Raw genomic sequence first — 13,619 nt, forward strand, 5'->3', positions numbered from 1 at the left:
TGGATCTGGGAAACCAGACCACGTCTTCCACACTGGTGGCAGGGCCACTGACTGCACTTGAGCCCTCATCTGCGGCCTCCCAGGGAGCTGGAATCAGAAGAGCCTGGACTCAAGCCAGGTACTACTGATACGGGATGCAGGCGTATAACTGGTGTTTTAACCAAGCCGAATGCCTACCTCTGGAATGTGTTATATCTGTTCAACTCAGAAGACTGTATTCCTGCATACTTTTGCCAAGAGTTCCACGAGATGAGACTTTCAGTGCCAACTTGGTTAGGTTCTGGCAACCAGTTATATTTGGTCAAACACCAACCTACATGTTGCTGGAAAGGCAACTTTTAGATATGATTAACTTTTTAAAATAAACAGACAATTTTATTTTTAAAATTGTGTTAACTTTATTTAAGAGACAGGAAGAGAAACAGAGCACTCCCATCTGCTGTTTCTCTCCCCTAAATGCCTGCAATGGCTAGGCATCTGAGGCCAGGATCCAGGAACGCAATCCAGGTCTCCCATGTGGGCAGCAGGAATCCAACTTCTTGGCTCACCATGGCTGCCTCCTAGGGTCTGCGCTAGCAGGAAGCTGGAGTCAGAGCTGGAGCCAGGAGTTGGACTTATCTATGGACCACAGGCATCTTAACCACTGGGTCAGCTGCTTGCCCCGTGATTAACATTTATGTCAGCAGACTTTGAGTAAAGTAGATCCCCTTCCACGTGTGCATGGGCCTTATCCAATCAGGAGAACATCCTAAGGAGAAGGAATCTTTGCTCCCAGGTGGCTTTTGTACTCAAGACTGCAATATCTCCTTTTCCCTGGGTCTCCTGCTTGCCAGGCCACCCTGCAGACTTGAGACCAGCTGGCCCTGACCACCACGGGGTCCAATGCCTTAAAATAAGTCTACCTCTTCATACACACCCCCACATGGCTTCAAAATATCCATGTGGAAATTGCCTGAAAACCTCATTTTGTTGCAAAACATTTGGAGATCCATGCACTTTTCGTAATACATATTTTCCACAACCTTTTGAGAGCTCATGTGTGCATACATGTGTGTGTAGAAATGGCAGTATTTTAACATTTTCTATATAAATGAAAGGAAACTCTGTATATAGCAGTTACTGATTAATAGAGAGCCCTGTGAGGAGATGCACAAATTTGGATATAACATATACACTTGAAGTCATGAGCTATCCATAGCCACATTCCTGTATCCTTCCAACACCTGATACATATCCAGTGCTCACATATCTGAGTGAAGGAGTGCGAGGTGGACTTAAGCAACAAGGAACCCTGAAAAGACTCTACGACCAATCCCTGACTTTACTCTGAAGCACTGATCTTTAAAAACAATCTCCCAGTTCTCTAAAAGGGAAGACACTATCACTTCCTTCAGGCCACCTTATTATCCAAACTTTCTATATTTGGATCTGTTAAAGGAAGGGCAAGAAAAATGTGGTCTCAAAGTCCCAAGTCATCATCTCCCCACTTGCAGCTCCAAACTGGACAAAGGACCCCTGACCCCAACTCTACTGCAATGTTGCTTCCATGAGTAGCCTGGGAGAGAAGCACCTGTGCCTCAGATGGGGCACACTTTATGTTGTTAGTGGTGTTTGGGTCTCTGTTAAGTCCTGACCTGATAGAGTTAAAGGTGTTCAATAGCTATTGTGTCCCATGGGAGACATACAAGAAGTTAGTAGGCACAACAGAGTGTTGGTGTGCTGTAAGATCTTAGAATACATCACATTGAACCTTTTTCATAGATAAGGAAATCCAGGTCCAGAAACACATCTCTCAGGATTGGTTTTCCAGTGTATTCCTGAAGCATTGACCTTGACCTCCCTGTTGGAAGTTATTGTTTTTCCCTCTGGGGTCCCCTGTGAAATGCTTGCACCTCTCTGCACTGTGTTTGATGTTCCTTCGTTGGATTGTGAGAGTCAGGAGAAGCGAGTCTATGTTTACCTTCTGGAGCCTGGGGCAGAGGCCGTGGCAGTAATACTCCACAGATGCTTGTGTAAGGATGGGAGGGGAGCAGGGACGAGAGAGAGAGAGAGAGAGAGAGAGAGAGAGAAGGCGCGTGAGTCCACAGCCTAGAGGTTTGATTTATCTCCAGTCAACATGGCGGCAAGCAGCATTTGAGACCCCAAGCCTAGGAATACGGGGTACTGTGGAGCTGGAACCAGGGAGCTCCTGGGGGCTGCGGAGACGGTGAAGGCTTTCCCCTCTTTCTGCGTCGCTTCCTGGATCCATGGGATAAACTGGGCCACAGACACAAACAGACCAGGTCTTCCCCTGGTGCCGGATCTTATGCCCCAGCTGAAGACACCCACTTGGAAGAACCTCTGAGTCCCACGCATGGAACAGACCATGGGCGCCCCACTGTCTCCCTGCAAATGAGAGAAGGAAGACGCGCTCATCTGTAGAATAATCAGCAGTACCTCCAACAGAGGACGTGGCGGGAGGTGGGGGTCCTACTGCTATCAGTTTGGGGCCTCCCTCCTGGGCTTCCTCCTGGGAACCTAGAAAGGGGTGGAGTATTGGAGGGGGAGGGGCTAGGCAGGGGCTGCGTACCTGGCATTTGCCATTGGTGCCTGGTTCCTGCCAGGCACAAATCATGTTCTTGGAGAGCTCTTTTACTCTCTTGAGGCATTCTTTCCAGTCAACCTGTACCACCCTCAGCTTTTTCAGGTGCATGTTTAAGCTATCGTAGTGGCCTGGGAAAGTGAGGAAGTCAGTGTGAGAATGAGCGCTGCATTGGCCGCAGACAGCGACAGGTCCATGGACGATCAGATTGGAAGTTCTAGAATGGGTGGAGGGGGGAGCCTTAGAGGTGACCTATGTAAGCCCCCACTCAGTAGCCACTCCAGCATATGGCCCCTCTGCTAAACGTGTCTCCCGCGGGGAACTTCACTGAAGCCAGCCCCTGCAATGGGCTGTGTCTCCGCTGAGTCTCCATAGCCATACTTTGTCCCTGAACAGAAATTCAGAACAGCGCAACCTCTGAACCTGCCATGCCAAATGGAGGAGCCAGGAAGAGGACACACCTGGAGGTGCCGTCTTGTAGAAAGGAATTGACCATGATGCTAGAGCAGCCCTTGGCTTTCTCTCTATCCCACTCCTCCCTCCCAGAGTCCCTCCCTGGCTGGCCAGCCTGGTGCCCTGCAGGGAAAGGAATGGAGTCATCGGCGACTGAACTGGGCTCAAGGTCACCTTGGGATGGTGGTCTGCGTCAGGTGGTCTACATTAGGTCCTCAACAACTATCCTTACCTCTCACGTTTTGAGATCCTTCTGTCGCAGGATTTTACTGAGGACCTCACCTGTATAATGTCATGGAATTTAATCCACATAATTCACTTACAGGAGAAATGGCTGTTATTCCACAGATGCATGGAGGTGAAAAGGAGAAGCTGGTCCAATACTGAAAAGCCACAAGTGGTCAAGCTGAAATTCAGCGCTGGGTCTTCCCACACCCAAAGCATTAGGTTGTGCAGCCCCGGGCAACCTACATGGAAGCCTTCTATAGGTGACCCAGGGAAGGCACATACCATACCCATGAACCGACACCCACTCTGCCATCCAACACCGGTCCCAGATCCTCTCTCTCTCCTGCAGGCAGATGGGCATTTTGAAGTTAGTGAAATTCACCGGTGTGGCGAGCAGGAGCAGAGCAAGGTCACTGTCGAAGAGGGGCGGCTTGTAATCCTGGTGAATAATGATCTTCTGCACGTGCTTTCTCTCCGCATGGATATTGCTGTATACTCTAGTTCCCATGATCACAGTGAAATCTGTTGGTGCCGTTTCCAACCTAAAGAATGAGTATAAAAATGCCAGTGCTGACCATAGTTGTCATGTGTTTCACACTCCCAGACACAAGTGTAGGATTTACGACTAAATACTGGGAAGTTCAGAGTAGTGGTTGTGTTGCAGTGGCCTAGAGAGTGGACAGAGATTGGATAGGTAGGAGTCATGGGCCAAAGCTCAGGGGAATCTCTGAGTCGAGGAACCATGAGCCCAGGGAAAACCCCCTGCCAAAGGAAGTGGAATGCATCCATTGGAAGGGAGAGCATTGTGATCTCCTTGGTGTTGGGGAGCTTGGCTGTCTTGTCAGCTGCTATAGTCCAAGCAATTAGAACAACACATAGTAGGTGCTCAGTGAGTATGTGAACAACAAGTGAATCCAAGATATTGTCTTCATGTACTGAGGACAAGTGAGAGACGCCTGCACTGATCTTCCAATACGGGGTGCATGGTCACAATGAGCAGCACACCTTTGGATATGATTGATTAAATAAAGAGGAGAGAGTCGGGGCCGGTGCTGTGGCACAGTGGGTTAATGCCTTGGCCTGCAGTGCAGGCATCCCATATGGGCGCTGGTTCAAGACCCGACAGCTCCACTTCCGATCCAGCTCTCTGCTATGGCCTGGGAAAGCAGGAGAAGATGGCCCAAGTCCTTGGGCCCCTGTACCCGCATGGGAGACTCGGAAGAAGCTCCTGGCTCCTGGCTTTGGATTGGCACAGTTCCGGCCGTTGTGGCCAATTGGGGAGTGAACCATTGGATGGAAGACCTCTCTCTCTCTCTCTCTCTCTCTCTCTCTCTCTCTCTCTCTCCCTCTCCCCTCTCTTGTAACTCTTTCAAAATAAATAAATCTTAAAAAAAAAAAAAGAGGAAAGAGTGGCGGTAGAACAGAGATTTTTGGGGTCTGAAACTAATTGGAACCTACTGGGTATACAGTTCAGTACTCCGATCCCATTGAATAACCTAGCCCCAAAAATGACACGGATAAGATATGAGGTAAACTAAGACAACACCGGAGACACTTACAAGGTCCTTGGGAAGCAATGTGCAGCCGTCAGAACCCACCACCGATGTATGATGGAGCCTGCACAGAGGTGTTTCCCAGACAGCTGGATACTCACTTGCCACGGGAACTCACCATTCTGGACTTCAAGCAGTTCTTGAAACGGCAACCAGATTGACTTCAGAAAGGCAGGTCGGTAGCCACACTGAACTGTTTCTGAATGAGAATGAAAGAGCCACCTGTCACCACGAAAAGCACAGAGAAATCCTCTCCCCATATTCTCAGCATCTGCCCAGCTCAGACCAGTGACAAAGTTGAGTGAAGTAAAAAAGAGCAGGCCTGGTGGGGACAGATTGTGGAAAACACCAGCAAATCACACTCCCATTGTGTCAATTCCTGACAAACCCAAAAAGTTGTGCTACCTGGGGAAGTGGGGGAAGAGCTCCATCGGGCAGTGCATCAGCTGGGGGTGGCAGTGGGGATACAGCAAAGATAGGCAGGAGACAGGAACCATGCAGTAATTTGAACAGGGAAAGTTTAGCATGAAAAGTCAAAAGGACTAACTACTAAGAGTCAAGAGGATTCTAAGCAAACCTCAGGGCCAGGGGAGAGTACCTAAGGAGGAAGCAAACTTGGCCTTTGGGCGTCCAGAACCCGCTGGAGAAGGTGTGTGTCCAGCCCAGTGGAAGGCAGAGAAGTTTGCTAAGGGTGACTTGGGCTAGAGCTGGTAGCTGCTGCTCAACAAGCAGAAAGCCCTTTGAGGTAGGTGGACAGAGAACTCTGGCAGCAAGAAACACCTCCTGGGTGTAGGTGTTCAAATGGCAGCACACAAGTGCACAGAGGGAGTTTAGGTGTTGGGGGCCTGCCTATGTCCAGTGGTGGCAAACCTAGGGTGTCTGTGTGTCTGCAGTGGGACAGCTGCAACGGGAGGAGGTGTAGACAGTTTGTGGGGTTTCAAGTTTGATCAAAGGGAAAGAAAGATAGGACCAGAGGTGGCGGTAGCACAGCCAAACTTTATCTGGGGGGTGCTTTGATAGATTGGCAGGCAGGCCCTTTATGGTATGAGACCAGCCAGAGGCTAAGGCAGGAGTGTGTGTGTGTGTGTGTGTGTTGGGGGGCACTATCCAGAAGAAGACAAGGGGACTCCCAGGGGAGAGAGGAATCAGAGAGGGGGTTTGCGTGTCTAGGTGATGTTGCTCACTAGCAAGATGGGGAGTCTCTGGGCCTGGGAGCTCCAAGGGCAGTCATGGTTGGAGGTGCAGACTTTATTTTGTCTATGGCTAGCAGATGCTGGGTACAGTTTCCTGCAATGTAGGTGGGCTTGTGACGACTAAAAATCTGCTCATCGCGTGATGTTCACAACAACCGGATGTGTAGACAACTGAGTTTTGCATCTGTAGTCTTCTAAGCTAATGGGTGTAACTTGCTGTGAAGAAATCAGCAAACGTGGGCCAAGATACAGAGGCCACCCTTTAACTCATTTGTATATGAGAAGGTCCCTAAAAGGAGGAGTGCACTAAGGGATGAGTAGCTGTACCCAAGCACTGTCACATGTGTCCCCTCCCCTTGCTGGCAACCATGCAATAAAAGCCAGGCATGAAGCCCGCTCCCTCTGCAGTGCCCCCAGAACCCTCTTCTGAGAGAGTTTCCTGCTGTGCTTGCTGCAAAGAAAGGTTGCTTGCAGAGTCCAGCCCCTCTGTTGCAGCACAGATGATGAAGGGTGAATTTGGAGCTGAGAGGCGATACAGTGAGGGATTCAATTCACAGGGACCTAAAGAAGGCATGAGGGGGGTTGGGGACCATGGGAGGGAGCAGAAAAGATAAGCAAAGGACAAAATCCCAGTGGCCACCAATCTCCAGCAAATAGCCAATCCCCGAAGGAATCTTTAAAAACCATCGGCTTGGGAAAATGAGACAAAAAAGGCATCAGGCACAAAAATAGTAAACATTCTTTGTTTAAACAGAGTAAGAGAGGAAGCAGAAAATTTCACTAGATAGAAAATACTACCCAATACAAGGGAAAAATCTGAACAAACATTTTGCTATAAATTTTAAAAAATAAAACCTTATAAGTATCTCTATGAAAGCGGATTATAAATCAGAAGTTCAAGAAAGTTAGAAGAAAGCAGGTGGAACATGAGCCAGTAGATATCAAGCTAGAAACAGAATAAAATGAAAGAATACCTGAGGCAAGACAGGGAGGGATAAGGAGGACTTCGGTTAGAAAAGTTAATGAAAATTAAATAGAATTAAAGAGTTTAAAAGGAGATTTTTTGTGAATGTGATTTTCATTTCCCTAGGATAAAAATCCAGATAGAGACTCCTAGGTCATATAGCAAGTGCATGTCCAGCTTTTTATAAAACTTCCCAATTGCCCCCCAGTAACTGGTACTGGGTCAGATCAAATCCAGGTCTCTCACATAGGTGGCAGGGATCCAAGCACTTGAGCCATCGTCCCCTACTGCCCTCCCGGGGTTTGTATTAGCAGGGAGTTAGAATCAGCAGCAATGGAGCCAGGACTTGAGTCCGCCACTCTGATATGGGACGAGGGTGTCCCAATTGGCATCTTACCCACCGCACCAAACACCTGCCCCAGGGTGGAAATTTCTGGTCCCATCTCTTGCCCGTTATGTTCAGACTTTTTCTGAATGTCACAATTCCACACTTGGAAGTATTAGATTTGAAGGGCCTTGCCCCTTCCTCTCACCTCTACTCTTGGTTTGCTCCTCTTCTCCCTACTCCCTGCATTGCCCTCTCCTCCCCCATCCTGTCCCTCTAGTTTCTCGAATTCCCAGTGACACACAGACACACACTGGCAAGCTCTAATGTGGGACAATACTTCAGCACAGCTATTCTGGGTATTTTTTATTTGTTTCCATTCTGGTTGTTGCATTGAAACTGGGAAGTAGGCATGACTCCCACATGCCCTTGCTCTAATAGAAAAAGAGACAGCCACTTCTTAAATGGGCAGGTTTGAAACAAATCCAGAAAGTGCATGCCATTTCCAGAGATTGCCACCACCACCTTCAGGAATCTGTCAGATAACTGGTTATTCTGGTAGAATAATTTAACAGTCTTGGTCACAGCACTCATGAACACAGCACAGCAAACAGCATTTGAACAACGATAAGCATTCAGTCCGTGTTTAATGTTTAAGCGTGGTTTGCCAAGGACACCAAGTTCATGACACTCCACTGGTGTTTATTTTAGGAAGTGTCACTTTCCAGAAAGTGGCACTGTCGCCCTTTCCCCCGCGTACCCCACTGTCACAGCCCTGTCAGAACACTCGGAGCTAGGTGTTCTCAGCACAGCTACTCCCCCTCAGCTCAGCTCTATGCACTTCAGGAATAGGGAACGTGAATCAGCATTGGCCCATCTCCCCTTGAGGGATTCTCCTCCCCACTGATGCTGTCACTTCTTCCTCGGGGTCCCTGCCACTCTGACAGCCACTCCCGGAGATGCTGCCACACAGACGTGGCAGCACGCGGCCCCTGACGGCGCCCCCACCTCCACGTCTCCCCTCAGGACTGTGGAATCTTCTCCCTGCCGTCACCACGGACCCCTCACTGCCCTGGCTCCACCTCCCACCTCGCACCCCGCACTCTCAGTTCAGTTCCCCTTACTGCGCACAATATGATCTCACTCATGTTGCGGGGCGGGGTGGAGGGGGGACCTCTTCAATGGTCCCTTCTCAAGACCCAAGTCACACAGTCACGTTCCTTGGATTATAGGGGGAAAATACAAACTAGCTCTTCTCTCCCTCTACACACACACACACACACACACACACCTCCCACTCCCTCACTGTGATGGACAGGATGTTTCTCCCACACCAAGCAATTCTCCAAGTGAGCCAACTGGGTGTCCCGCACATAATTTCCATTCTGACACCAACTAGAGTTAGTGTAGACACCACAGGTTAAGAGCTCTGTCCCACAAGACTGTCCCCACTTCAGCAGCCAATCACAAGTCGTAGGTTCTGGAGTTAGCCACGCCTCTGTCTGACTTGACTACCAATCAGGGCTTCCCATGGGTCTCTCCTTGGGTCTGTTCATCTGCTAAAGCTGCTCACAGACAATTTACCTCGCACTGCTGACTTGCCGCACTGGGACTTGTCAAAGGGTACAGATGAAGAGCCTGGTGCAAAGAAGGCGCAGGGCAGGGCGTGAGGAGACCGTGCAGAGCTCCCAGGCCCTCTGTAGTCCCCTCCTGCATGTGTGCCACAACCCTTGCTCTGAACCCTGCCCTTTGGGGTTGTCATGGAGGCCCCATTATGTAAACATGATTGATTAAATCATTGGCCGCTGGCGATCAGCTGAGCCTTTGACTCCTCTGTGGTCCCAAAGCACCTGAAAACGTTTCAGTAGGGGCCCTACCACGCTGTATTCATGATCTGTTAGCAAGTTTCTCTCCCAGACTACAAATGTCTTGAGTATAGAGGCCATGTCTCACCCTCTCTCCAATGCTAATATTTAGCAGAGTCTTTGAACATGTTAAACTCCAATAAACACTGGTTGACTAAGGAGGAGAATATGAAAAGCTAACCATTTCCTGAATGTTGGAAGCACTACATAATTTCTGCTTATTCAACTGTTTGGAGTAATTATTCAGGAAGGTTTACTACCTTTCTGATTCTGTTTGGTATTTTCTTTTACACATCCCAATTTTAGCCTTTTAGGTCTCCAGATTGCACTCTGGGTGTGTGCTAAAGGGGCTTGCATTGGAATGTCTTAGTTTCTCAAGCATGAAGCCGTGGAAACATCCTTCACTCTCTGGGGTGGTTAAACCTGGGCAGTAATACAGACCTATCAATTCTTTGTGCCCTGAAATAGTTATTGAGAATTGGCTAGCTGTAAGGTAGTGTATGACCTCAGGGACACATTTATATTTGAGACCCTAGGCTTCCCTTTCCTGGTTTGCTGCTGCTCTTTGACATGCACTGTCCATCCCATCAGCCCCTTCTCAAGGAGCCTGCAGAGCAGGGCAGTGCATACAGGAGCCCACCCATGTCTCCCGGGGACATGTGCCAAGACCCCAGTGGATGTCTGGAACCGTGGGTAGTACCAAACACCGTAGACAAGGTTTTCCCTTAGCGTGCATACCTATGATAAAGCTTTAAGGTACCAGTTAGGCACAGTTAGAGATGAAAATCATAGCTAACATAAAGAAGAGCAATTATAACAACATATTATAATAAAGTATGTAAAGGTGGTCTCTCTCTCTCTCCTTCTCAAAATATCTTACTGTAGTTTTCCCCTTCTCACTTAAAGGAAGCACTTTATGGCTTCTCTTCAGCGTACCTGAAATACCTGAATCGCCAGCATCACTACTCTTGTGCTTTGAGGACCAGTCTTAGATAAAACAAGGGCTCCTTGAACACAGGTACTGTGACCCCCGGAGAGCTGATCTGATGACAGAGGCCGTTATTAAGAATAAGCAGGTGGCCGGGTGCCATGGCTCAATAGGCTAATCCTCTGCCTGCGGCGCCGGCACACCAGGTTCTAGTCCCAGTCGGGGCGCCGGATTCTGTCCTGGTTGCCCCTCTTCCAGGCCAGCTCTCTGCTGTGGCCCGAGAGTGCAGTGGAGGATGACCCAAGTGCTTGGGCCCTGCACCTATATGGGAGACCAGGAGAACCACCTGGCTCCTAGCTTCGGATCAGCACAGCGCGCCGACTGCAGCGGCCATTGGAGGGTGAACCAACAGCAAAAAGGAAGACCTTTCTCTCTCTCTCTCTCACTGTCCACTCTGCCTGTCAAAAAAAAAAAAAAAAAAAGGATGGGCAGGAATAGCATGTTCTGTGTGCATGCACTGGACAAAGGGCTGCTTCACGTCCAGGGCAGGATGGAGCAGGATCAAATGAGATTTACATTTATATTATGTTCAAACTCACAAAATATTTGGAAACGCAGGTAAACCAATGTGTGAAAAACACTACTCAAAAAATTACAAACTGTGTTGAGATAAATATGTAAGTATATAACATGTCCATGGGTCAGAAGATTTAGGAGATGGATTTGTCCCAGGTTATCTTATGGATTAGATGCCATTCTCATCAAAATCCCAGCAGTTTTGCTTGTGGCACTCGACAGCTTTATTCTAGAGTTAGAGCAGGACAGGCAATTGGTGCAGTGATTAAGATGCTGTTTTGGGCCGGCGCCGTGGTTCAACAGGCTAATCCTCTGCCTTGCGGCGCCGGCACACTGGGTTCTAGTCCCGGTTGGGGCGCCAGATTCTATCCCGGTTGCCCCTCTTCCAGGCCAGCTCTCTGCTATGGCCCGGGAAGGCAGTGGAGGATGGCCCAAGTCCTTGGGCCCTGCACCCGCATGGGAGACCAGGAGAAGCACCTGGCTCCTGGCTTCGGATCAATGAGATGCGCCAGCCGCAGCAGCCATTGGAGGGTGAACCAACGGCAAAAAGGAAGACCTTTCTCTCTTTCTCTCTCTCTCACTGTCCACTCTGCCTGTCAAAAAATAATAATAATAATAATAATAACATGCTGTTTTGAGGTGACTGAAGAGAGAAGGAAGGGAGGGAGGGAGGAAGGATGGGAGGGAGGGTGGGAGGGAGGGAGAGAGAAAAGAAAAAACAATTGGCCAAGGACAGCCACCAGCAACATTGAAGACCAGAAACATTTGAAGGACTTGCACTGTGACATTCATGACTTATTATAAAACTGCAAATTAAGAGAGTGTGGTGAGGCACAAAGATCAGTAAATACACCAATGAAACGAGCAGAGTCTTAAAAACAGCCTTCTGTGTATAGTAAGACTTGATTTCTGACCACAGGGCAGTCGGGAATGACTACTGTTTCAACAGATGATGTTGAGTCAGTTACAAATCCACATGGAAAAAAATTAATTGTGATCCTTACTTTATATCATTCATAAAAGTTGATACCAAACAGATTGTAACTCTAAATGTAAAAGGTTTTTTAAAACCTGGAAAATATCTTTATCAACTTGGGTGGAGAAAAATGCAAAGGTAAAAATTCTAGGATAATAACAGCTAACAGATTTCATGTATTTCTTTTGTGTTGGGCACTGCTTTGGGAGATGTATGCATATTTAGTCCTCACGACTGTGCTAATATGGACACTTTACAGATGGGAAAAGTGAACTCAAGCAATGCATCCTAAGGTCACACAGCAAGGGCATGGAGGAGATGTAGTGAGACGGCAGACAGGTTCGCTTCAGAGCTCACCCTATGCTACCTTTCACAGGCCTGATTGTGTTTTCAATTTGGAGATGAGAGATTCCCTTCTAAATATACCCCCAAGAATCAAGAGCCATAAGTAAAACTGTTATAAGCCTTTTGTTAACTTAGATTTTACATTTCTGTTTGGCCTAAAATAAAGTTGGAAAGGTACTAAAGAATTAGAAGAAAAGGTCTTGTAGCATATAAAAGAAACAATGGGGTAATGCTGTTCAAAATCATAAAGATCCCGCAAATCACCCAAATATCAAAAATGGGAGAAATATATGAACAGGACATTCTCAAAAGAAGACAGACAAACGATCACAAGTAAGGCTGGGGGATTATGGTCGGAAGTATCTCTGGATATTCTAGAATATCACAATAACTACAATTAAATCACATTCTTTATGATAAAATGTCAGGGTGTTTAATATGTGGATAGCCACTGTGGTGCCACAGAAAATGCACCAGTCGGGACACTTCCAAATATGCCATAGAGCTTTGGCCTGTGGCACCTTGCACAGGACTGAAGCTGCATCACTCATCTGGCTCCTCACCTTCTCACAGCAGCCCTGGCCTGGTCTTCACTTGGAGATCATGTGGTCTAACACAGGAATTCTAAATTAAATAAGCCCGATTCCACCACCATGCAGCTGCCTGTCCCAGGGCGCTGGGCCCAGAGAGCCTACATGCTTTTGCAAAGAGGAGAGTGGAGCCTGGAGAAGCAGTCAGTTGCTAACTTGTTACTCCAAGTACCCTTGCTTCCAGATCCCTGGGTCCAGACCCCAGGGATCATTATAGATGCTGTCTTCACTGAGCACCGTATGTCTGCTTTGATTCATCCATTATAATCCCTGCATTTCCTAGTCATTGGCTCTAAGTCAGTAGCCGCCATGCCACTCAATCCATTCTACAGGTGGCAGGTACCAAGTGGCAAACGTTCCCTCATCCTATGCTCTGGGCAAGCCTGGCACAGACCTGGATTGTCCTGGGCATGTCCCTTGAGTGCTACAAGCAGTGGAATTAGTAGCCAGAGCATCTTGTTTGTTGCTTGAGTCCAGGGTGGCCCAACCTTTGCCTCCCATCCAGGCTGATGAAATGCCAGCTGCAGCTGCTTCAAGGTGGGGCTTCACAAATGCAGGGCAGTGCTGGGCCCAAGTGACGTCACAGTGAGCCCTGGGGCTAGGCAGCAGGCATGAGATGCAAGTTAGCCTGGCCTTGCTGGCTCTGCACAACCCAGTCCTTGCTTGTCTTGTGATCCCTCTGCAGGGGTAGCTCAAGGGACTCCCAGTCAAGCAGTGGCTTCAGGCTCCCCTCTCACCCCTTGTGTAGCTCGAGAAGCCCTGGATTCCACTGTCTGTACTGGCATTGAAGGACGTGGGGGCTTGGGGGCTTGGGGAGAGCTCTTACAGTCTCTGGAAACAGGTCTCAAAAGCCTGCTAGATTTTGTTAGGAAATGACCATGAGATTAGTTGAAGGTGAAGGGATGGAGTGAAAGCAGATCACATGGTAACATTTGCATTGACATGTCGCTCTTCCACCTGACTGTAAACTTAATGAGGGCAAGGACTTTTTTATTTACTCTTACACCCTCAGTTCTTAGAATGGCACCCGGTCCATATTAGG

General features: G+C 48.4%; 1 protein-coding gene across 3 annotated transcripts; it reads right to left on the reverse strand.

The window, feature by feature from the left end:
- Positions 1 to 402: 402 nt before the first annotated feature.
- PRSS51 (serine protease 51) lies at positions 403 to 9,012 on the reverse strand. 3 transcript variants are annotated; one of them, XM_062213026.1, is made up of 5 exons: positions 8,882 to 9,012; positions 4,934 to 5,014; positions 3,545 to 3,804; positions 2,570 to 2,712; positions 403 to 2,385 (listed from the first exon to the last, which is right to left on the reverse strand). In XM_062213026.1, exons 3-5 carry the CDS (start codon positions 3,768 to 3,770, stop codon positions 2,089 to 2,091), a joined length of 666 nt encoding a protein of 221 aa, XP_062069010.1. In that variant the 5' UTR covers positions 3,771 to 3,804; positions 4,934 to 5,014; positions 8,882 to 9,012; the 3' UTR covers positions 403 to 2,088. The 3 variants fall into 3 exon arrangements, with proteins under 3 accessions (XP_062069010.1, XP_062069011.1, XP_062069012.1); XM_062213027.1 differs by lacking the exon at positions 8,882 to 9,012 and adding an exon at positions 8,589 to 8,660; XM_062213028.1 differs by lacking the exons at positions 4,934 to 5,014; positions 8,882 to 9,012 and adding an exon at positions 4,822 to 4,888.
- Positions 9,013 to 13,619: the final 4,607 nt, after the last annotated feature.

This window comes from Lepus europaeus, chromosome 16, assembly GCF_033115175.1.
Source record: "Lepus europaeus isolate LE1 chromosome 16, mLepTim1.pri, whole genome shotgun sequence".
NCBI classification, from domain to species: Eukaryota; Metazoa; Chordata; class Mammalia; order Lagomorpha; family Leporidae; genus Lepus; species Lepus europaeus.